Source organism: Camelus bactrianus, chromosome 34, assembly GCF_048773025.1.
Source record: "Camelus bactrianus isolate YW-2024 breed Bactrian camel chromosome 34, ASM4877302v1, whole genome shotgun sequence".
In the NCBI taxonomy this organism is placed as follows: domain Eukaryota; kingdom Metazoa; phylum Chordata; class Mammalia; order Artiodactyla; family Camelidae; genus Camelus; species Camelus bactrianus.
This window is the reverse complement of record NC_133572.1, coordinates 19,505,516-19,528,677: the sequence shown is the minus strand read 5'-3', so window position 1 is coordinate 19,528,677 and position 23,162 is coordinate 19,505,516. Positions and strand designations below refer to the sequence as shown.

At 40.2% G+C, this 23,162-nt stretch overlaps 1 protein-coding gene across 14 annotated transcripts in view; it reads left to right on the top strand.

Moving 5' to 3' along the window:
* Nucleotides 1-6,721: 6,721 nt before the first annotated feature.
* The window catches only part of CAPRIN2 (caprin family member 2), a 38,574-nt gene continuing 22,133 nt past the window's right edge, over nucleotides 6,722-23,162 (top strand). For 8 of the 14 annotated variants that reach the window (XM_074357626.1, XM_074357624.1, XM_074357625.1 and 5 more), the window contains exons 1-6: nucleotides 6,802-6,934; nucleotides 8,024-8,289; nucleotides 10,285-10,347; nucleotides 18,386-18,472; nucleotides 20,812-21,050; nucleotides 22,246-22,328. In XM_074357626.1, coding sequence (XP_074213727.1) covers nucleotides 8,038-8,289; nucleotides 10,285-10,347; nucleotides 18,386-18,472; nucleotides 20,812-21,050; nucleotides 22,246-22,328 — 724 coding nt within the window. In that variant the 5' untranslated portion in view covers nucleotides 6,802-6,934; nucleotides 8,024-8,037. Of the gene's footprint in view, nucleotides 6,935-8,023; nucleotides 8,290-10,284; nucleotides 10,348-18,385; nucleotides 18,473-20,811; nucleotides 21,051-22,245; nucleotides 22,329-23,162 lie in introns of those variants that run through there. The other 6 variants (XM_074357629.1, XM_074357628.1, XM_074357627.1 and 3 more) reach the window with 3 other exon arrangements.

The window sequence follows — 23,162 nt, the reverse complement described above, 5'->3', positions numbered from 1 at the left end:
ACATGCAGATGCATTTTTGATGTACTTGCGTAGGAAGGTCAGCTCCACATCCTCCTACTCCACCATATTGGTCTCCCTCCCTCTAGTGGTTTATCAAAATCATGGACCAGATGCTCCAAGGATTTTACCACCCTCATGGCCCCGTGGCTCCGAAAACCTTTGGCTTCCTGACTGCAGCAGGCTCAGGAGATTCCATGACCTTGTGTAGCCAATCCTTTCTTCTTCCACAGTCTGACCTTCTTTCTTGTTTATCCTCCATGTCGTCAAATCTCTTTCTTCTTATAAGGACATCAGTCATAGGAATTAGGGCTCACCCTCACCCAGTATGACCTCATTGTCACTGGATTACATCTGAGGAAACCTACTTCTAAATAAGGTTACATTCACAGGTACTGAGGGTTAGGACTTCAGCGTATCTTTTTGGTGGACACAAATCAACCCACAACACCCAAGCAACTCACCCCACTTAAAGTGTACAATTCAGTGGCTTTTCATATAATCACAGAATTGTGCCACCATCAACAATATTTCATCCCCACAAAGAAACCTTGTATAAATTAGCAGTCAGTCTCCATCTCCCCCCAAAACTTCCCACAAGCTCCAGGCAACCACTAATCTACTCTCCATCTGTAGACATCTGTCTATTCTGGACATTTCATATAAATAGAAAAATACAGTGGGTGGCCTTTCATGTCTGGCTCTTTTCTTGTAGCATAATGTTTTCAAGGTTCATCCATGCTTGTAAGTATCAGTACCTTTGCATGTATCAGTACCTCAATCTTTTTTATGGTTGAATAGTATTCCTTTGTATGGATACACCTCATTTTATTTATCCAGGCATCAGCTGATGGACTGTGGGGAGCTGCCTCAAAGACTGAGGGTCGAGCACTCAGGGGTTAACAACCCTGTTTGCAAGACACAGCCCTGGGAAAGTTGCTCTGCAAGGATTCCCTGTCCCGCCACCCCACCTTAAAGATTGTAGATTAACAGGTGTTTGTCCTGGAAGAGGATCTGGACTTTGTTCCTTGCCCAAGGAAGACAAGATAAGGAAAGCTTGACATCTTAACTTTATGACTACAATAAGTATGTCCAAAACAGCATTGTAAAAGATCTTGAGGCACACTATGTAATCCTCCTTGGTATGCAATGTTTTTTCTCCTTAAGCATTATAAAAAGGATTGCTGAATAAACCACGGCGGCGGTGTCTGGTCTTTGCCTCGGCAGGATGCAAGACCCGTCCCTCTCGATCCCATTCTTTGTGTGTGTGTCTGTTCTTTTTTCCTAGTTGTGGTGACCGCGTCTTCGGACCTGTTCGTTTTGCCGGCTGGCTCCGGCAATGGACATTTGGGTTATTTCTACTTTTTGGCTATTTGGATAATGCTGCTGTGAAAATCTGTGTCCAAATTTTTGTGTGGAGATATGTCTTTATTTCTCTTGAGTATATGCCTTGGGGTATATACTTAGACTTGCTGGGTCATATGGAAACTGTGTTTAACTGTCTGAGGAATTGCCAGACTGTTCTCCAAAGAGGCTACATCATTTTACGTTTTCACCAGCAGAGCGGGAGAGTTCCAACCAACTTCTCCACGTCCTCAGCACCATATGTTATTACCTGTCTTCTTGATTATAGCCATTCTAGTGGGTGTGAAATGGTGATGACTGTTTTGATTTGCTTTTACTAGTGATGTTGACCATCTTTTCATATACTTATTGGCTATCTGTATATCTTCTTTGGAGAAATGACTAATCAGATTCTTTACCCATTTTTAAATTGGTTTATGTATCTTTTTATTATTTTGTCATAGAGTTCTTAGTATATTCTTATATAAAAATGTGTAACACTGTATGTACGTAATACTTATTAATGATGATACAAGTACCTTATCAGATATGTGATTTGCGAATATTTTCTCCAGTTCTGTGGCGTGTCTTTTCATTTTCTTGATGGTGTCCTTCGAAGCACAAAAAGTTTTCAGTTTTGATGAAGTCCAATTTATTTATTTATATTTTTTGCTATGCTCTTGGTGTCACATCTAAGAAACAGAACTCTTTTAAGATATATTTCTTCTTAAAAATAAGTAAATAATTTATGTGATAAATTCTGAGGTAACAATATGATGGCGGATAAGAAGTAGTTTTTTTTTTTTTAAGGGGGGAGGTCATTAGGTTTATTACTTATTCTTAGAGGAGGTACTGGGGATTGAACCCAGGACCTCATGCATGCTAGGCATGCGCTCTACCACTTGAGCTATATTCTCCAAAGAAGTAGTTTTCAAATGACAAAATAACTTGTATTATTTTAGGCTTTCTTTCAGGGTAAACTTTTCATGTCTCTTTTAGGATTCCTATCCTTTTTGGGGGGAAGAATTACACAGATTATTGTTTATTTAAATGTTTACTATTATATATTATTTTTGTGGTTCCTATTTGGACAATTAACATTTCTGTTAAATAATGAAGTGTGTGATACTTTAAGTAAAGTGTTATTTGTTGTTTTTCTAACTTCTAATTTTCTCATGGAAAGATAAAAAGAAGATAATTGAAACATGAAATTCTAGCTCCTAAAGCAAACTCAGAGTTAAAATTTATTTTAATAAAAAGATGTGTACCATATTTCAAGTGAAATGGCAGAACTATCAAATATGTTAAGTACATTCCAATTTTTGTGAAGAGATTACCATATAGATATTTGCTTGGAAATAAGTCTGGAAGGATGCAAGCAAAAAATTAGTAGAGGTAGTCTTCAAATTTGGGGGAAAATTTTTGGTCTCCTTTGCTATCTAAAATACACATATGCTACAAAAATAAAGAGAAAAATATCTTCTGGCCTTTTCCATGCATATTTAAAATTAGATATTTTAAAAACTCTTAACTGTACTAAATAACGTCTTATGTTATGATCCTGTCTTTTTTTTAACTTCATATAATATCACCTCATTAGGTATTATTTTAAAAGATTACTTGTACTAACTGAATCATGATTCATGGGTTAGAGTCTCCTTACTTAGCTATTTCCTTAGATTGAAGGCGTAGGTTTCTGTTTACAATTTTTCATCACTTCAGAAAAGCTATGATTAGCATTTTTATAAATAATTGTCAGCATCTCTGATTATTTCCATAAAGGAGGTTCCTAAAATGAGGGCTATTGGGTCCAAGATATGATTGTCTTAGGATGTCTTATTCAATAAATTCATTTGGAGATACAGTAACACTGAATTGCTTATTCTTGTTGCTTTCAATTCTGTCAGTGTAATTAACTATTTCTACACTCCCTCATTCTCTATGGGAGCAGCAAGGAAAAGGGCTAGAGCAGCTTAGAATGCACTCCGCACAAATGGGCAGGAGACCTAGATTCTTTAGGTCCTCAGAAAACTCCCCAAAGTCCAGAAGTTTACTTACCTTATCTTTAAAATAAAAGTACGGTTTTCACAGCCCTAAAATTCTCCAGTTCCCCTCAGGCTACCAGGAGAAATGCTGGGCTTCACACTGTCACAAAAGCAGCAAATGAGGATACTGCAGAGGAGGAAGTTTTCTTGGCCCGTTATCCAGAGATAACACTTTTTCATAAATGAAATAAAGTCTTTAACAACACCGTTAAGCAGATATTATCTCTCTTAGAGCTGATGGAACTGAAGACCAGAGAATTTAGATAACTTGCTGAAGACCACTGAACTAGTAAGGGGCAGAATTAAGAATCACATCCAGGTGTGTGTGGCTGGCTGCCAAGTCTATGCTGTTGACACTTTACAGTTATTTCCAGGTTGGACAGAAAGAGTATTTTTATGGGTTTGATATCATTAACCACACACACACACACATGCACAAGTTCTGTGGTGAGCATTTCTCCCCTAAGAACTTCTATTTCAAAGGGACCTACTGGTGAAGCACTCTTAATGTATTCATTCTAATACCAGAAAAACAATTTAAACAAAACCACTGGGCAAGTGGTACTATAATTTTGTGAAAAAAATAAGCCTTCAAAAATATTAACCTTAGAAACGATAGGAATTCTCTCAAATGCTTCAAATAATTATGGCAACTTTCTTATTTTTTTTTTTTTTCCTACCTGAAGTCTATCCTGGTCAGTCCTTCACTTATATAAGTCTCTCTCCTTAAGTATTTGAAAAGACTTCCAATGACTCTGAAAATACGTGAACATGCAATATTTTAAAACAACTTTATTATGTGAACTGTTCCCTAGGCATCTTTATCTTTTTTAGCTTTCTAGATATTTTAGGGGTCCTTTATTCTTGTGTGTGTGTGTGTGTGTGTGTCTGCATGTGTGCGTGTGCGCAACACTGCACAAAGCCTTATAGAACCACTGAGAAGCAGTTTTTGATTACCCATAACAAAATATCCAAGAGAACTTTTTAGATCTCTACTCATATGCTACCAGCTTCCTATCCTTTGGTGAATTATTCTTTCTTATTTCAACAAATGAAGCTGCGTAAACTGACTACAGCATAACCATCCCTGCAGGAAGCATGCATTTGCCTGGTAATGCATATTTAAATACTTTCATATTTTTCAAAGAATGTAGAGTTCTGCTATTTTTACAGAAATCAAATGATCCATTATAAGTCTCCAGTATTTTTCTTTTGAGTTGGTTGTTTTTGCTGTTTATTCCTGCACCTTGTACTGAATTCACACTCAGCTCCAGGAGCGCAGGGGCTGTATTTGTGTCACTCACACTGTGTCCCTGTCACCCAACACATATCTGGTGCCTGAGAAATATGTCTCCTCCCAGCTCTGCTGAGGTGTAACTGACACACCAGTGCGTATTTGCTGAATGAATGAATGTATTCTTCCCCCATTGATTAGAAACAACTTTTCATCAAAGTTTGAATACAGTAATACATACACAAGTTGCTAAGCTTAGAGGTGGCCCTTCACAAATACTACCTCACTGTCAGCAAGGTTAAAAAGGTGCCAAACATCGGGAGTAGGGGAGGGGAAAACAAAACCTCTGACAAATAAAAAATTGACGGGGGGTGTGCTTTCAAAATAATTTGGATTCATTGGCTTTAAAGATGTTTTCTAGCAGGAAAGCTCTTTTTTCTGAATCACCTTTTTCATTTTTTTCGGAAGACATCAATGCAAACATTATCTATAAGGCACAATCTCCTACAAATGTTATGCTGTATTTATGCAAGCTGTACCTTACCGGACTTGAAATTTAATAATTTTTGCTTTTGCATTCTTGATTCATTTTTTTTTGAATCCACGTTGGGAAATAAAACCATATGGATTTATTCAGAATTATTCCATTTATTGGAATATTCAGGATCTATGGTCAGATCTATCTGACCCAAGAGATAGTTCATCCTTGAAAGGTTAAAAAGGCAAACATTTCATGATTAATGTGACTGAAATACAATTCTTAGGTTCAGTATTAGTTCAGGCTACAGATATAACCCGTGTTGTAACTTTGTGCCTATTTAATGATCCAAAACTTGCGTCCTTCACACTTTCTTTTCTTTATTTTTACTAAGTCCACTGTTTTTTTGCTTCCTCAACTGGAAATCATAGGCTTCCTCCCCTCATGTTCAGCAGTTTCTGTTTTTCCTCTGGTTATAAACAATGAAACGAATGAACAATCTAATATTTGACCCTCAAGGTCACATATGGGATTCAGAGATTCAAAGCTAAAATGCAACATAAGCTGCATTAGGTTACCAAGGACTGAAAAGAACACAATTAATAACTGGCAAAATACTGTATCAAGAAGTGTTAAAAATCATGATAATTTTTGTGTGGGGTCCGCCAACACTTTTTAAATTGGACTTTTGTTTCCTTGATTATACTTCTGATTTCCCCCCGTTCTTCTCCCGCTAGACTAAATAATTTTTATCAGAGCCCCAGGGACAGGGACCTAAAACAATTCTATTTGGTGTAATACCCGGACACATGTTGGAGGTGAGGTATTCCTGTCCCCCCCCCCCCCCTTTATTTCCTCTTATTCTTTTGGTATGAGAAACACCATCCTTTCCTTCAGGAACACTGACGTATTTCCAGCCTTTTCACTTAATTTGATGCATCTTTATCAAGATTCTCACCAGTTTTTTGTTTTTTGTTTTTCTGAGTGCCAACGAACTAATCTGTTTCAAAGCAACAAATGACAGCCTAATTAAAGAAAATCATATTATTGAAGGTTGCGGAGTCACCCACTCCGTTTTCATGGCAATGCTGGTTTGGAGCTGAGTCTTTTCTGAGGAAACGGTGATTTTCCCCGTCCTACCGTGAGGGATGGAATCTAGGGGGCAAAGGCACCCCTGCATTTTAAGAGTGCCCACCTAAACCACCGGAGGCTCAAGCTCAGTTTAATTGGCAAGGCCACAAAAGGGCGCGCTGCGCTTTTCGACTGATGCAAATCACCTGTTCAAGGTCGCACGCCCGATCCTTACTGGATGCAATCAGCGCGGTCGGGCAGGACTGCGGGGTCTGCGGTCGGCCGCCTCCCCGCGCCTCGGGCGGCCCACCTGGCGTCCCGCAATCTGCGCAACCGCGGGGGGAACGCGCCCTCTGGCGACCGATCCACCGCCGCAGCTGGGCTGGGCGCACACGCGGCCCGGGCGGAGGCCGGCTGCAGCCCGGCCCGGACACCGGAAGGAGGCGGCGGCGGCGGCGGCGGCGGCGGCGGAGGCAGCGGCCGAGGCTGCGCGCGCGGGGGGAGGCGGGGGGAGGCGGGGCGCGCATATATAAGCCCCGCGCGGCGCGGAGGGCGGGCCTGGGCGAGAGCGGCTGAGTCGGCGGAGCGCCCGGCGCCGCAGACGCCGCCCGCGGGGACAGGGAGGGGAGCGGGAGGAGGCGGCGGGGGGAGGAGACGCGAGTGCGGGGTGGCGCCGGTCCACCTCCGCAGCACTCCTGGCTCCCGCCGGCTTTCGAAGGCGGGCCCGGGCTGCGGCAGCGGCAGCGGCCTCGGCGGCCTGCGGAGGTGAAGCCGGGCTGCGGCGGCCTGGGTCGGCGCGGCGGGGGTCGGCGGGGGTGGGCGGCTCGGCCTCTCGGGGCGGCGCCCTGGGGGGGCAGGCGGCCCGTGCGTTTTCCTGCGGGTCAGCCTCCCAGAGGCACCTGCAGAAGTGGCCCCGGCCCTGTGCACGGGCGTCCGGAGGGCTGCGGGGAGGCCGGGGGTCGCTGCCCTCGGGGCGCAGGGCAGAGACGCCTCCGGCGCGGGCCCTGCGGGGACTCGGGGTCGGCGCCGGCCGCGTGGGGCCTGTGGTGCCCTTGCTTTGCGGATGCTCCTCAAGGGGAGAGGGAGGGTACCTCCTCTGTGATGCGCGGGGGTGATGCGGTGCCGAGGGCCGCTGGCCGGGGCCTGTAAGGCCTGCCGGGATGAGCCCTTAAACCGGTTGGGTGTGAGTGGTTACAGGTTAGTCTGAACAGAACGGAACACCAACTCGGGGCGCTCGCAGCCCGAGCGGGTACCTGGATGCAAATGTCCCGTAGTGACGGACTTGCCTGGTAGGCCGCAGGGCAGTCACGGGGCAGTCAGATTTCTTGTTCAAGAAGTTACTCTTGACTTAGTGAACGAGAGCTCTACACGAGTTGTGTGTGTGCGGAATTTTCTTTTAAATGTCTGCTAGTGACTGGGGTTAGGGCTGGTGGTGGGGGATGATGTGAAGAGGTTCGAATGGCTGCCTTAAGGTCCCGGCGTGGAAAGCTGCTTTTTCTGTGTGTCATCACTTGACCGTAGAAATTATCCACCATCTCTCATGGGAAGAGAGGAGCGCAGAAGCCATTGCCTAATTAGCAGTTCTTCCTCCCTGTGTGGGAAATTGAATTTCTGGAAACATCCCCCATGTTGTAGGTTTTGCCTGCGTGAAGGCGCCAGTGCTTGGCACTAATTGCCTTCAAGGGAGTGAAATGGAAGCGCGGTGCTCCGTTGGGCTTTGAGCTCACTTCAGTGGAACAGAATTTTGAGGACGTGGTTTTAGACGTTTCAGTGAATTTAGTGCCTCTGGGCCTAGTTTACTTGTATACTGAACTTTTTTTGTTTGTTTGTTTCTTTTTCCCCTCTCTCCTTCAGCCTCATCTGTTTCAATGGTGCAACTCTCTCCATCTCCTTTTGGTTACCAGTCACCTTCAGGCCGTTCAGAGGAGGGAAAAGAGGGGACTATGAAGTCGGCCAGGCCCCAGGTGAACCACAGCCACCATGGGGAAAGCCAGAGGGCCTTGAGCCCCTTGCAGCCTGCTCTCAGTTCCGCCACCTCTCCTTCCCAAGCATATGAGACGTACATTGATAATGGACTCATATGCCTTAAACACAAAATTAGAAACATCGAGAAAAAGAAGGTAACTTTTTTTTTATTCCCTCCCAGCCGTGTATTTGCACCATCTTCAGTAAGGGTCAAGGAACTGACATTTTGCTTCCATTAGGGCTCAGGTATTCCTTCCTAAAGATTTAAGTAACCTTGAGATTTAGCTGGCTGGAAACAAGACACGTAGGTTAAATCTTGAATGTATTAAACACTTCCTGTTTGATTTGCCAGAATAACGGAATAATATTCTTCCTAGTAAAATTGTTATGCATGCTGCTGTTGAAATAGTGGAAGAGCTAGCTCCTTATCTCGGATTAACTCCTTGAGTGTAGTATTCACGTTTCTTTCCGTAGATGAGCAGCAGCCTGATTTTTAGAGCGTTTTCCTTGTGACTTTCTGCAGCGCTCGATGTTGCAGTCGGGCTGCTGCAGTGCTGAGAAGCTTTAGCAACGAAGAGCCAGCAAATGTTTCAGCTCCCGTTTTTGTGTTGCTAAGTGATCACTGAAGACTGATAGGTGAAAGCATCGTAGAAAGCCTTGTAAAGAAACTCAGGGTTATAATCAGCCTAACGTTACGGTCAATGCTGATGTAAAGATCCACATCACTCCTCATTTCCTGAGTCATGGAGCCTGTGAAAAAGTACGGCACGTTGTTTTGTTGTGTCATTCTCTTTTGCTTGTAGTATTGTGGTGAGTTACTCCCCATCTGGACCTAGGAACTCTTACCTACTGTTATGCCAAAACCTAGTTAAAGCTTAGAAAAGTTGCTTTTAATTATGGAGGAAGGTCAAGAGACTTTTAAGAGTCTGGTTGACTCTGTTTCTTTTCCTTCATGCGTTCCCCACCCCACCCCCCACCTCCCCCGAACACACACTAGGAAGGTGGTGAATCAGGGCCAGCTGCTAGTAGCTTCTCTGTAACCCTAGCTTTCACCAGTTAGCTGTCTTTTGAATGCATGCCGTTGATCACAAGTGTGATAAGGTGAGTGTGCCTGGGTCAGCACGAATTCCCTGCCACTGTGGGAAACTAGTCAAAGCAGGATGTATTCAAAGCAGCATCTATTGAGGGAGACTCATGAGTGGCTTCCCCCAGGTGGAGGAACTACACGTATGTGTATTACTCTTTAGCTTCACTGTAGTATTTCTTTAATTTTGAATACCAGTCTGGTCAGTCCTCATACTTTTGTTGCAAGCTTCTGGGAAAGCATTTTAAAGCTGTAAAGCCAATATGGAAGGAGCCTTAGCATGGCTTTTAGAATACCCATAGAGGGTCATGTCATTATTATGGGGACAGTAAATGCAGTTTATTTGTCATTTGTTTACTTAAATATAAAATTTTATATGAAAAATAGTTTTAAGTTGAGACTACTGTAATTCTAGAGAAGAAGTCTTGTATGTTTCTGTACTTCAGTTGGGAAGTCTCCTATGGGACAAATGCCTACATATTTCAACAGGTAACGGGAGGTTTAAGTTTAAGTGGGAGGTTAGAGCAGGACATCTCAGCCTCAATGCTATTGACATTTAGGGCTGGATAACTCGGGAAGCTGTGGGAAGCTGTCCTCTGCACTGTGGGATGATCAGCATCCCTGGCCTCCACCCACAAGATGCCAGTCTACTCTGTCCCTCCCCCCCACCCCCCAAGTTGTGATAACCAAAAATATCTCCAGACATCGCCATGTATCCTTGGGGGACAAAATTGCCCCTGATTGAGCACCACTGGGTTAAGGGCATATGATTGATTAGTTAAATCCCTGTGTGTTAAATAGTCTAATTATAAATAGAGGCCATTAAGAGAAAAGGGTTTTATTACTGCCTAGCTTTTATCATTCCAGACCAGTGTTGATTATGTGTAATATTTTTTTACCTGGCTGGAATGCATGTCCCGTTGCTGCCTGCCTTTAGCAAAATGGTATTCTTACAGATTGATACTTTGCTTCAAGAACTTTGTTTTCTTAAGAAATGGCCTGGTATTGAGTTTATTTTTTCAGAATTTTGTATCAGACTTACTAGATACCAGTTTGTCTTCTGTAGCTCAAACTGGAAGATTACAAGGATCGCCTGAAAAATGGAGAGCATCTGAATCCAGACCAGCTGGTAAGTGGTTTCTGATCCTTGGTCAGACCTGCTGGTTTTCTTCTCTTACTAAAACTCTAGATGAATTAGGTGAGACCAAAGTTTTGATAGGCTGAAAAAGAAGAGTGAAAAGCACCTAGATTTTTCCAAAGACTTCGTCTTCACTGATTAGCTCGTATAGCTTTGACTGCTTCTTTTGCTCTGGTGGATGGTACGGATGGGGCTGTGTTTTGTTAAATAAGAGTGAAAATGTAGACTATCACTGAGAGTCAAGATGGGTGTAAGTTAAACTTCGGCTAGAATGGACTGAAGAAGAAGAGCAGTGAATACGCTAGCGTTCTTCTGCTTGCTGGTGCATTCTAAACCCAACACCTCTCCGCTCTAAAACGTGAAAGATTATTTATTACAGCTTGCCTTGGTTTGCTCTAGTTGCTTCCTCTTAATAATGCCTTTGATGACTCCCTGCTTTTCTCTCCAGGATTGCCATGTTCCTTCTCAGGAAGCATGTTTATCTGATAGACATCTGGCCTTTAAAAAAAAAAAAAATTTCACTATGAATATTTTACTGTTTATGACATTTACAAATACTGTTTACCTTGCTTGCCCTTGCCAAAACCTGCAAATTTTATCTAATGTGGTGGAGAGTTTTTGCCACATGGAAATTAAAAAAAAAAAAGGTTGTGTTGATATTTGCCTTTTTGACCTGATCAGATCTCCTGTCTAAGAGGGGACAAAATTAATCTAAAAGTTATTTGTTCTAGCTGTAGGTCTGTTGTCTTTTATCTTTTTGAACGAAGAGTTTTGGTTGTGTATCATAGCTACTGGCGTTCAAGGACTTTTCCCTTGCCATATTAGCTCTTCACTGACCTAGAATTTTTGTGATGCAGTAAATTACAGTTCTGCTGAGGCACAGATTTGAATTGTCTGAGCTCCCAGAATGATGTGCTCAGAGAGCTGGGTGAGAGGACTTGGCTGGACATCCAGCATTTCAACATGGCTTTGTTTTTATGTAGTCATGATATGTTAAATAACTTTTTTTTTTTTTGAGGGGGGAGGTAATTAGGTTAATTTAATTTTATTTATTTATTAGAGGTACTGGGCATTGAACCCAGGATCTTGTGCGTACTAAGCATGTGCTCTACCAGTTGAGCTATACCCTCCTCCCATGTTAAATAACTTCTAAAGTGATGAAACTTCTGTTTGTGTAAGTATCCTTGGAGGAAGTGTTCTGTTGTAGTAGTGTTTATGATTTTGGGGAAATAGAGCGGATGGGAGTGGGGAGGTGGGTGGTTCTCATGGCAGCTCTCTAAGACATGTCAGGGGCATGCTGTATTTCAGAGCTCCAGTCAATCTCAATATTTCATTCCTGCCTTTGTAACTGCATGTTGCTTCTGTGGTACCGTAATGTTGTCTCTGTGGTATTAACTTCAATTTCTTGAGTAATATCCTGATGACTGCCAAATTTATCTTGCCAATAGATCAATTGTCTGAACTCTAGATCCTTAGGTCCAGTTGCCTTTGACATCTTCTGATTTCACCCTGCCCCCCAAAACCTGTTCTTCCTTTAATCTTCATTGTGTTAGTTAACAGCTTGATGAACTAGAAGGTGGAGTTGCCCAAAACCTTGGAGAATTATTTTACCCTTATACCTCATATCTAGCCCGTCATCAAGTCTGGTTCTACCTTCGAAGTAAATTCAGAAACTGAGCACTTCCCGTAAATTCTGCTTCTGTCTTCCTGGTCCAAGCCACACCATCTTTCACCTGCGTTATTGCAATGGCTTCTTCACAGGTTTTTCTATTTCCGCTTTTGTCTCCGAATCTGTTCTCAACATAGTAGCCTCAGTAACCCTATTCAGATACAAGTCAGATAATCAATCCTCCGCTCAAAAGTCCGCATTGGTTCCCATCATGGTGGCAGAATGTCCTTACTGTGGCCTATAAGGCCCTGCAAAATATGCTCCCAGTTCCTTTTGCATCTTTATTGCGTTCCATCTGCTTGTCCCACTCGCTAGCTTCATTCCAGCAACACTGGCCCTCTTGCTGGTCCTCAGACATCTCAGGCTCATTTCTACCTCTGGGCTTTTGCACGTGCTGTTCCTTCTGCCTGGGGTGCTTTTTTCCCAGATGTCTATTCTCGGTTCCCAATCTCCTTCAGCTTTTTATTTGAAGCTCATCTCAGTAAGATGTGTCCTGACAGTACCATCCCTCTATTTCCCCATGCACTCTCCTTAGCTCCTTTCCTTGCTTTAATTCCATTAATAGAAGCACTTCTCTGACATACAGTAAGGGTTGGTTTGTCTTTCCTTCCCTTACAATGTAAGTTCCATTAAAGTAGAGATTATGACTGTTCACTGCTGCTTTCCTAGTCATTAGAGTAGCTTATAGTGTATGGCAAGCATTTAAATATTTATCACATATAAATTTACTGAAAGTAAAATGATTGAAGATTAGGTTTTTGGTTGTGATTAATTATATGGTTAGTGGTACTTTTGGGAAATAACATCTCCTCATACAAAGCAATGTATGCTTAAGCTAGAAATTCAGAAAATGCAGATAAGTCAGAAGGAAAAAAAAAAAAGCAAACCTGTAATCTGACCCCACAGAGAAATGTTGTTAGTATAGTGTTTAATTGAAAAGCTCTAAGTTGAGTTTTTTTAATTAGAAATAATTCACATAGTTTAGAAATTAGGAAATATTAAAAATAGGGTTTTTTTCACTTTTTTTCCTCTGTTTAGTTCTCATCTTACAGAGGAATCTAGTAGAATCATCATTTTGTATCTATCTATATAAGACAGTTTGTCTTTATAAGCAAATAAGTTTGTCTATATAAGCAAATGCTTTTCTCCCTGCCTCCTCTGTCTCCATTTCTGTACAACTTAGTTTAATATGGATACTTTTGGGGCCTTTATTTTTGCTCCTTCCTTTTTTTTTTAAGTACTTTTTTAGGGGCCGTTTTAGGTTCACAGTAAAATTGAGCAGAAAATAGAATTCCTATATCCTCCCCGGCCCCACACATGCTCAGCCTTCTCTGTCACCATTCCTTACCAGACTGGTACGTTTGTTGCAATTGAACCCGCATTGACACATCATCATCACTGAAAGGCCATGGTTTACTTTAGGCTTCAGCTCTGTGGCTTTTGACAAGTATATGCTGGCATGTATCCACTATTATGGTAACATACAGAATAGTTTCACTGCCCTAAAAATCCTCTGTGCTCCACCTGTCCATCCTTTTTTAAATATGGTGTTGGTGTTTCCATAATACTCGAAAGTTTGGTTGAAATGTTCTCTGAAACTGTCTGAGCCTGGTTCTTTTTTTGGGTGGGAGAACATTTTGGAAATGTTCTCTTATTTTTTTCTTTGGAAATTGACTTGTTTAGATTTTTTTCTTCTCTTTTTGGAGTCAACTTTTCAAAACTTTTCCTTGAAAATCACTTACATTTCTCCAGTTTTAAAAAATGGTTTGCAAAGTTTGGAGCAAAGTAATGATAAAAGTCTGTTTCTGTTTATTTCTAATTTTGTGTGGTTTTATCTCCTCAGTTTACTCTGAAGTTAGCTATGGTTTTTGTTTTTTTCTTTAAGCCAGCTTTTGGATTTAATTTTTTCTCTTATTCCTTTTATCCTTCTGCTTTCCTTCTGTTTATTTGCTTCATTTTCTGACTTTAAATTGAGTGCTTATTTCATTTGTTTCTTCCCCCCGCCCCCACCGATTTGTATTTAAGGCTGTAAATGTTCCTTCAAGCACTGCTTTAGCTGTATGCTAGAGGTTCGAGTTGATACTGTTTTCAGTATTGTTGGCTGGAAATTTTGTAATTTAGTTTGTATTTCTTTTTTAACTAAACAGATACTTGTAATACTATAAACGAAACTGTCTATGATCTGCATAGCTACTGTAACCTCTTACTGGTAACTCTTCTGTAACCCGTCAAGACTAAGCTACAGACTTCTAAGATTTCACTAAGCTTGCTAACATAAACCTAGGTTTCTCCTTTAAAATAGTAAGAAAAATGTCTTAATGAAGCCCATTTGTAACTTTAGTATCTGTTTTGATTCAGATCTGGATTTGAAATGGAGAAGCGAGATGCGAGTGCTTGAGCAGAAGGCAAGGGTACTTGATGCTTTCAGCTCCACTGAAATTTTTATTGTTAAAGAATTAGGATTTGGTACTTAATCCCTTGTTGCTAAACTCCAACACTGTGCTCTATTTAATGTATAACCGTAAATGCATTAAATGATATGAAATCCTTCCTCCTTTGTCATCGCACTGCAATTGGCCTAGTCAAGGCCAGCCACCTAAATGTTACATCAGCTTCCTAATTAATTAATCTCCTTGTCTTGTGACCTTCCTTTCCAGTTTATCAGTCTTACTCCCTCTAGTGTCATGTTCTTGAAGCAGAATTCTCAGTGTATGATTCTATCAGAAAGTTTTAAATACTGTTCAGGATCTTTAGCATAGTTGAGGCTGAGATCATGTTCTGAACTCACTCAACAGAAATATATATTAAGTACCTGCTCTGGGAGATGCTCAATGCTAGGGTTGAAATACCTAAGGGATAGGTGTGATCTTTGCCCTCATGAATCCTTCCTTGAGAAAGAAGTGCTTTACTTAAGGCCTGAAAAATGAGAAGGACTTGACCCGTAAGAGTGGGAAGGAGGAAGAAGAGTAGGCTAGGCAGATGCTAGCGTGTGTAAAGAGAGAGGAAAAAAAAGAATATTTTTACAAAGAGCGTTCCTAAGAAACTGGAAGGAAAGCCAGCGTGGGAGGAGTCATTGAAGCTGGAAGGAGAAAGGCACATTATGCAGACCTTTGTATGCCTTCTAAAGGCTTTGTGCTTTTCTCCTTAGGGCAAAGGAAGCAGTTGTTTTAAGCAGAGAATAACTACAGATTCTAATTTTAAAACCTCAGCCTTGCACTGTGAGGAATGGTTTGAAGATGGTAAGCGTGGCTGTCGTCTAGGTCAGAGCTTATGGAAACTGGTACCAAGGTAGTGGTGTTGGGTTTGAGTAAAGTAGCTGGATTTGAGAGGTAAAATCAACATAGCTTGGTAGCTGTGTCGGAGTAGAGAGAAGAGCCAAGAGTGGTTTTCCAGGTTTCTGGCTTGAACAGTTGGATGGATGGTGGGACCATTTATTGGGCTCGGAAGCACTGGGAGAAAAGAATGTTTTGGGAGGATGGGATAAAGAGCTCAGTTTTGGACCATTGATTTTAATGTGCTTGTGAAACATTAAGGGGCGATGTCTAATAAGTGTTTAAGGTAAGAGTCTGGAGCATAGAGAAGTTTAGTCTACAGATAATTCACCTGTATGGTTGCTAATTGAAGCTATGAGAAAAAATGAGAGTATCTTGGGTGAGAGTATAGAAAGAATGAAGAGTTAGGATTTGGTGCTTGTGTATAGTGAATTACTGTGTCTGTGATATGTGTGGTTAATTACTGTGTCTGTGATATGTATAGTGACTTTAAAGCCAGGCATCATTCTGAGTGATTTATAAATATGAAATTATTTAAATTGTACAACATCTCTGTGATGTAGGTCCTATTTTTCATAAGTGCATAAAACTGAGGTGAGGAAAGTTAGTGGAAAACTGCTGATAAATAAGCAGCTGGAAAAAAAGGAGAAAGATGAAAGTTTATTGTTATTAAAAAACAAAACAAAACAAAACAAAACAAGAGATGTTTGTAGAGCAGGAGGATGCCTTTATGTTGAGGTCTTCTGATAAGTTAACCAGAAAGAGAGCTTTAAAAGATCCGTAGGCTTAAAGGATGGAATTCACAGCACTGACCTTCCCCAGGACGGTTCTGGTGGAATGGTGGAAACAGTCCAGGCTGATGAGGGCTGAAAAGGAAATGGAGACTGTAGGGACATTTTTGAAATTTGTCTGAGACTGGAAGGAGGTGGTTGCCAGAAAGGCACTTTTTTATTTTTCTTATTTAGATTGAGGGAAGACTTGAACTCATTAAGTGCTGACTTAAGCATCAGCAGAGGGAGAAGCTCAAGACTTTAAGGAGGGAATCATAGATAAAGATTTCCTGTGAAGGCAGAATTGAATAGGGCCCAGGCACAGGTGGAAGGGTATCTACTGTGTAAGGAAATGGAGACAGAAAGGATGGATCCACATTTGGTGATGGGAAGTTGAGGTAGTTCCCATTTGATGTTGCTCTTCTGGAGGCAAAGTTAAAACCATTTGGGAGTAGATGTGAAGGGGTATTCCTTTCTAGTTTTACATCCCTCTGAGGACTGGATACTATGGTTATGTTATCTGTGCATTCTTGGTTCTGTAGTTGGAAAGCCTCTCTTACCTTTTTTATTACAAAATACATAGTGCAAATAAAATACTGCATGTAAGTTACAATGTGTAATAAACCAAGAATCAGAATCCACTACTCGGATAGTATGTACCAACACCATTGAAGCTGCTTGCCAAAACTTTCTGTCCTGTAACCTGACCCTAAACTTTTTTTCCCTCATGCCCTTCCATTTGTTTTAATAGAACTTATTTGTTGTCCTTAAATCTGTTAGGGTTGCATTTTTGAACCTTATAATAAATGTTATCACACTGTATATTTTACAGTTCACCTTTTTCACTCATTATGCTTAGGAGTTTTACGTTGATGCAAGTAGCTGTAATTCATTTGCTTTTCTCTACTCAGTAGTAGTCTGTAAATAGATGGATGTTGGCGTTGCTTGCTATCTTTTGGTATTCTGCTTTGATCAGTCTTACGTGTTACCAAGATGCAGGTGCAAGATTTTTTCAGGGTATATCCCTATCATCAGGCTGTAGGGTGTACCCATAGTTAACTTCATAGGTAAAAATGCCAAACTGTTTTCCAAAATTACTGTACAAATTTATGCAAATACAGATAGTACACAGGAGCTCCTATTGCTCTATATCTTTATAAAGACTTAGTATTATCAGACTATTTAAAAAACAGCTTTATTGAGGTATCATAAACATACCATAATATTAACCAATTTTAAGTGTGCAATTCAATAATTATAGAAAATTTGTAGAGTTATGCAATTATCACAACAATACAGTTTTAGAACATTTTCACAACCCCTTCGAGTGCCCTTCTGTGCCCTTATTTGCTTCCTATCTCTAGAAATTTGTCTTTTCTGGATACTTCGTATGAAGTGAAGTCTTGTTTCTTTGACTTAACCATTATGTTTTTGAGGTTCATCCATGTTATAGCATGTATCAGTAATTCATTTCTTTTTTTTGCTAACTGGAATTCCTTTGTATGGTTATAACAACACATTTTGTTTATCCATTACCAGTTGCTGGATATTTGTATTGTGTTTATTTTGGGCTATAGAATGCATAATGCTGCTGTATAAATTTGCCTGCAAGTCTTTATGTGGGTGTATGTTTTCATTTCTTTCGGATAGATACCAAGAAGTGGAATATTGTACTATTTTAATTATGGAGGCTTTATAATATGTCTTTATCTGGTTGGACAAGTACCCCACATTTCTGTTTCGTATTGTCCCTTTGTTCTTCCGTATAGATTTGACTTAAGGTCCCATAAAATTCCTACCCCTTCTCTAATTACCAACTTGGTTCATGTGTAAAATATCAAAAATTTTTTTTACCCCTTTACATTTACAATATTCCTGTTAAAATACTTAGTTCATTTGTCTGTTATGGATAATTGTTTACAAGTCTTTTCTACCATAGTAAAAATTTCGAGTTTGCTTTGATCGAGTGGTCCTCACTGTGTGACTTGTGTAATGTATTTGTGTGTTTTGTGCATGAATATTGACAGAGGAGTCCTGCTGGTTCAGTGTTCTTAAAACCCACAGGCGTCTCTGACCTTAGACTACACAGATGGGGACTCAGCTTTATTATTATTGTTCAAATTTCTAGTATTAAATTGAATTTTTAAATTTAACTTTGTATAACTTCTACTAAATATCTTTCTTCTTACTTTTTTGAGTTTGTATAGTAAATGGCTAGTTCCTAAAGTCTTAAATGTCTTCTGATTTTGAGGAACTTACTTTGGCATATTTGTACTTAGAAGGTCCCAGAATTGGTGTTTTCTTGCCCTGTTTGGTAGGAAGCAGTTGAGAAATATGAAGAAGTGCTGCATAACTTAGAATTCGCCAAGGAGCTTCAGAAAACCTTTTCTGGACTGAGCCAAGATGTGAGTATGTGTTCTTTGCTTTTCCTAAAACCAATTTAACCACTTACATTGAAGAAAACATCGGTGTCTGACAATGGTGTTGGGTTATCATTCGTCTAATTCCTGCTGACACTTACTGGGGGAGATGGGGGTGAGGACAGCTGCTGAAGAACTAGGATGTCCAGGTTCCTAGAGTCTAAGCACAAATGTTACGTGAACATGAGACATTGTGAATCAAGTGTGAGTTAGCCAATTGTATTATTTCCCTGTGGAATTACAGAAATCATTGAGAAAGGGGATAAGAACTATTTTGACAGATACACTTATTAAAGATACTTCAGAATATAGGCTTGAAAATTTATATAATACAGGCTTGTGAGTTTAGCATCATTTAACATATTAAGAAACATAGACTTGGTCGACTCTTCTTAAGAGCATGGCAATTATTATTACCAGGAAAATTTATGACTCATGTTAAATTTAAATAGAGTCACGTCTGTTCTCACTGCTTGTTAGGTTTCTGTGTTGGCAGTTCGAACTTTTCTCTCCCATACATTTAATCAGTAATTAATATGAAGTCATAAGGCTTCATTAATGAAGCATTCTTCATTGTGTCAGAATCTTAGACAGATAGTCCTTTAAAGATCATATGTTAAGAACTGAGGAAATTTTTTGGTCAGCTCATTTCCAGGGTGGGGAGCATAACTCATGAGACACTTTCTTCTTGTAGAGTGAATTAAATTCTCTTCTCCATTTCTCTGGCGAAGGAAGGAAGGGAGGGAGGGAGGGAGGGAGGGAGGGAGGGAGGAAGGAAGGAAGGAAGGAGGAAGGAAGGAAGGAACCCCCCCCCCCAAACATCATTCTTTGGCTGAAAACATCTTCCGTCTTGATCCTTGTAACATAGTTCTGAGTTGCTCTCTTCTGAATGTCTGACTTAACTAACTTTTAAAAGACAGTGTGAAATCTGAAGTAGCCTGGTGTAGAGACACTACCTAATGTTTTCTGAATAACTTCTATTAATGCAAGTCTGAGATGATCCTAGCATTTTTTGTTATCCATGGCACACTGTAACTCATGTTCACTTATTCATCACTTAATTTTAATACTTTCTGTTAATTCCACAGTTATTAAATATTTCTAGGCTATTTTAGATATAATAATTCTAAGTCATTTTTTTTCTTACGTGCTTGATCTATTCCCTCCTTCCCCCCTATTGTATTAAGTTTATTTAGTTTTGGTCCATTGGTCCATTAAGCTGCTTTCATATCCTGTAGAAAGAAATTAATAATACCACAGTGAATCTTTGTCCTGAGGTTTCCCTGCATCTTAGTTGATCATGGTTTACGAACATCTTTTTTGTAGAGTTTTAAATATTTTTGCTATATCAGAGTACTTTACCTCATCTATAGGATGAGGAAAAGTCTTCTTTTAGTGTTTTTTTTTTTTTTTTTTTTTTTTGTGGTTGTTGTTCTCTTAATCTTCATACCTTGGAAAATATCCAATACGATGGAAACATTATAAACAGAAAGACACCTATGAGGATTGAAGACCTTTTAGGTTACTTAGTGGAAATAGGTGGTACTTTTTACTACTGAAGCTTTATAAATAAGAAGCCACTTGTGGGGTCCGTGCGTTGCATCAGACTTTAAGGTGTTACGGTTGTGAGCTTTAGAGTAGACTCAGGGCTGCTCAGTCTGCACACATACATTTATTTGAGGGAAAACTTACATTCCACTAATTTTTGCATATGCATTTTGTCGCTAACTATTGGAAGATACAGCTCCAAACTCCTATGAATTTTAATTTTGCTTTTAAAAAAAAAATGTTGTAGCTGTTTTCTTGGCATTGCATTTGTATGGCTTTTTATTTCTGTTTGGTTTTAAATTTCTTATGCTTTAGCCAGTCTGGTTGGTTGAAAATTAACCATTTTAGTTTAAATATTTTTCCCCTAGAACATGAGATTAAAAAAAACAAAACCCAAAAACTAAACTTAAGCATTTTCTTAAAATATTTAGCCTCAAAAGGCTTGATACACCTAATATGGGAAAGTAAAACGTTGGGGTTAAATGGGCATTAATGATAGGTCCTTTGCTTCTCATCATGGTGGCAGTAGAGGTCCTAGATTCAGCCTGGAGCTCAGGGTCAGATATTTGGACTGGGACAAAGCAGCTCATCGCTCAGTGACTTTAGCTGAAAAAGCCAGCGAGAGTTAAATGACATTGTCAGCTTCATGGTCAGTGGTAAATATTTGAGATTTGTCATCTAATCTCAGCTCTTTGGGATTAGACTTTTGTAGATGGTGGATTGCTAACCTGGGGTTGTGGAGCGTTGTCAGCCTTAATTAACATTTGTTTTAACAGCTACTTAAAGCGCAGAAGAAGGCCCAGAGAAGGGAGCACATGCTGAAACTCGAGGCTGAGAAGAAAAAGCTTCGCACTGTGCTTCAAGTTCAGTACGTGTTACAGAACTTGACACAGGAGCACGTGCAGAAAGACTTCAGAGGGGGCTTGAATGGTGCAGTGTATTTGCCTTTAAAAGAACTTGACTACCTCATTAAATTTTCAAAACTGACCTGTCCTGAGAGAAATGAAAGTCTGAGGTAAGTTAACAATGTATTTATTTTAGTCATTTAAGAAAATATTAATTTAATTCAACACTGGAAACGTTGGCCCGCCCAGACTCTGACAAGGTTGATAGACTCTCTGGAAGAAAAATGAATTTGAATGCCCTCATTAACCTTCTTTATTGTAACGCTGATTTTAAAAAATAATGTCTGACCATCAAGTTTTTAACCTTATATAGCTATTACCCCTAATACTAGTTATGTGTATTCTTGAAAAAATTTTCCTGTAACTATCTCAGGCCATCGCATTACCTGAGTCTTTGCCTCTCTACTACTGCTGTGCTTAAGCGGAGGTAAATAAAATTCAGCTTGGCTCGTATCATTAAACTAAAGTGAGAATTACTTGGTGTTCTTATGCTGTGAATAAATCCTGAGAAGCAAATCTGATAATTCAGAATATAAAACCAGCAAATTGAGGCAACCGAATCTTTTCTCCTATAGCTACTCCTGTGCTTTTTCCCCGTAGATGGAGCAAGTCAGCTAACGAGCAGGTCTCTGTGCTTCTGGATTGTTAGGTACACAGGCTGTTTCAGTATTGAGTCTGTTAGCCAAGCAGAGTTAGACTTCCCCCGGTACTAGAAATCAGCCTGTACCTGGAAGAAGCCTGGTACAACCCCTAGTTACCTGCATACAGCCACGTGTATGTATGTTCCCATTCTGATGGTCCATCATCATTCCCTATGTGGTTGCTTCCTTTTCCTGCTTCACTTTGGTGGATCCAGGGAGTGTAGCTTACTTAAATATGTGAAATGTAAGTGAAACGTAATTTGAAACATGAGCTGCTCTCTTGAAAGTCAAAGGCAGCTCTTAATATTTCCATCCCACTGTTCTTCCATCTAGGATAAGGAATGATACCACACTGGCAGCTTTAAACTCTCTGTGGTCTATTCCTTAATAGCTGTATTTGGTAACAAAACAAAACAAAACAAAACAAAACAGAACTTTATTTTAGTTGTTTTAAGGAAAAATGCTTACATCTGAAATCCACAAATGGGCATTGAGTCGTATTTTATAAAACTTCAATTTTTCATTTCCAAAGAGTAGAAACACAGAATGAACGTTGACTGTCTTAACTGTTGATGGATTGTATTGTGTAAGTTGTGCTGCTCCATATAAATACATATATGTGCCTCTAAAGCCGCTTTGTTCTGCTGCTGCTTTTCCTTGTCAGTGTTGAAGACCAGATGGAGCAGTCATCCTTGTACTTTTGGGACCTTTTGGAAGGTAGTGAGAAAGCAGTGGTAGGAACGACATGTGAGTCTCCTCTACTCTGGACTTATGCAGTAAATACTAAACTTTATGTCTAGGAGTTTAGTATGGTGTCAAGGGCGGAAACTGTGTCGGTCCATCAGAACTTACATGTCTGACAGTACTGTTTCCATCGGGAGAATGATGTCTTTGTTTAGTTCTGTTAAAAGCAGCTACTCTATAATTACGCTCACTAAAATGGAACCTAGGGAGAGTTTTCAAGTGGCAAGTCACTCTGATTTGGGAACAAGGGACTAGGACTTGACCGTTTTGGGGTTCAGTTCTTTATTCTGCTTGGTAGCACCTGTTCTGTTTAAGCATCTGAAATCCGCACATTGTTAATCTCAAGACTTATCTGCCAGATCTGCTTGAGAAAATAAGAACGGTTTGGCTACACAGCGTATCAAAACATTGCTGTCTATTGGTCTGGAAATGATCTGGAGAGAAAGAGTCCTTTTGGCTTCCTGAATAGGCTTTGGCCAAATGACCAAGTACAAATGGCTGGACTCGAAGTACATAGCTTTGTCTACTAGTTCAGGATAATGAAAGCTCACTGGAAGCTGGTAAACGTTTTTGTTACTACTGGTTGCTTCCTTTTTAAAAATATTTAAGTATGTATAACTATCTCAAAATTTCTAAGTCCTTTCAAGTTTAAATCACAGAAATGTATTTCTTGGCTAGAATACAAAGTGATACAAATACTTTGGAAACTAGTTTGTCAGTTTCTTATAAAATTAAGTGCACGCTTACCGTACAACCAAGCAGTTACCCATCTAGTACCTGAGAGAATTGAAAACGTATGTTCACAGAAGTACTTGTACGTGAATATTCAGATCTGCT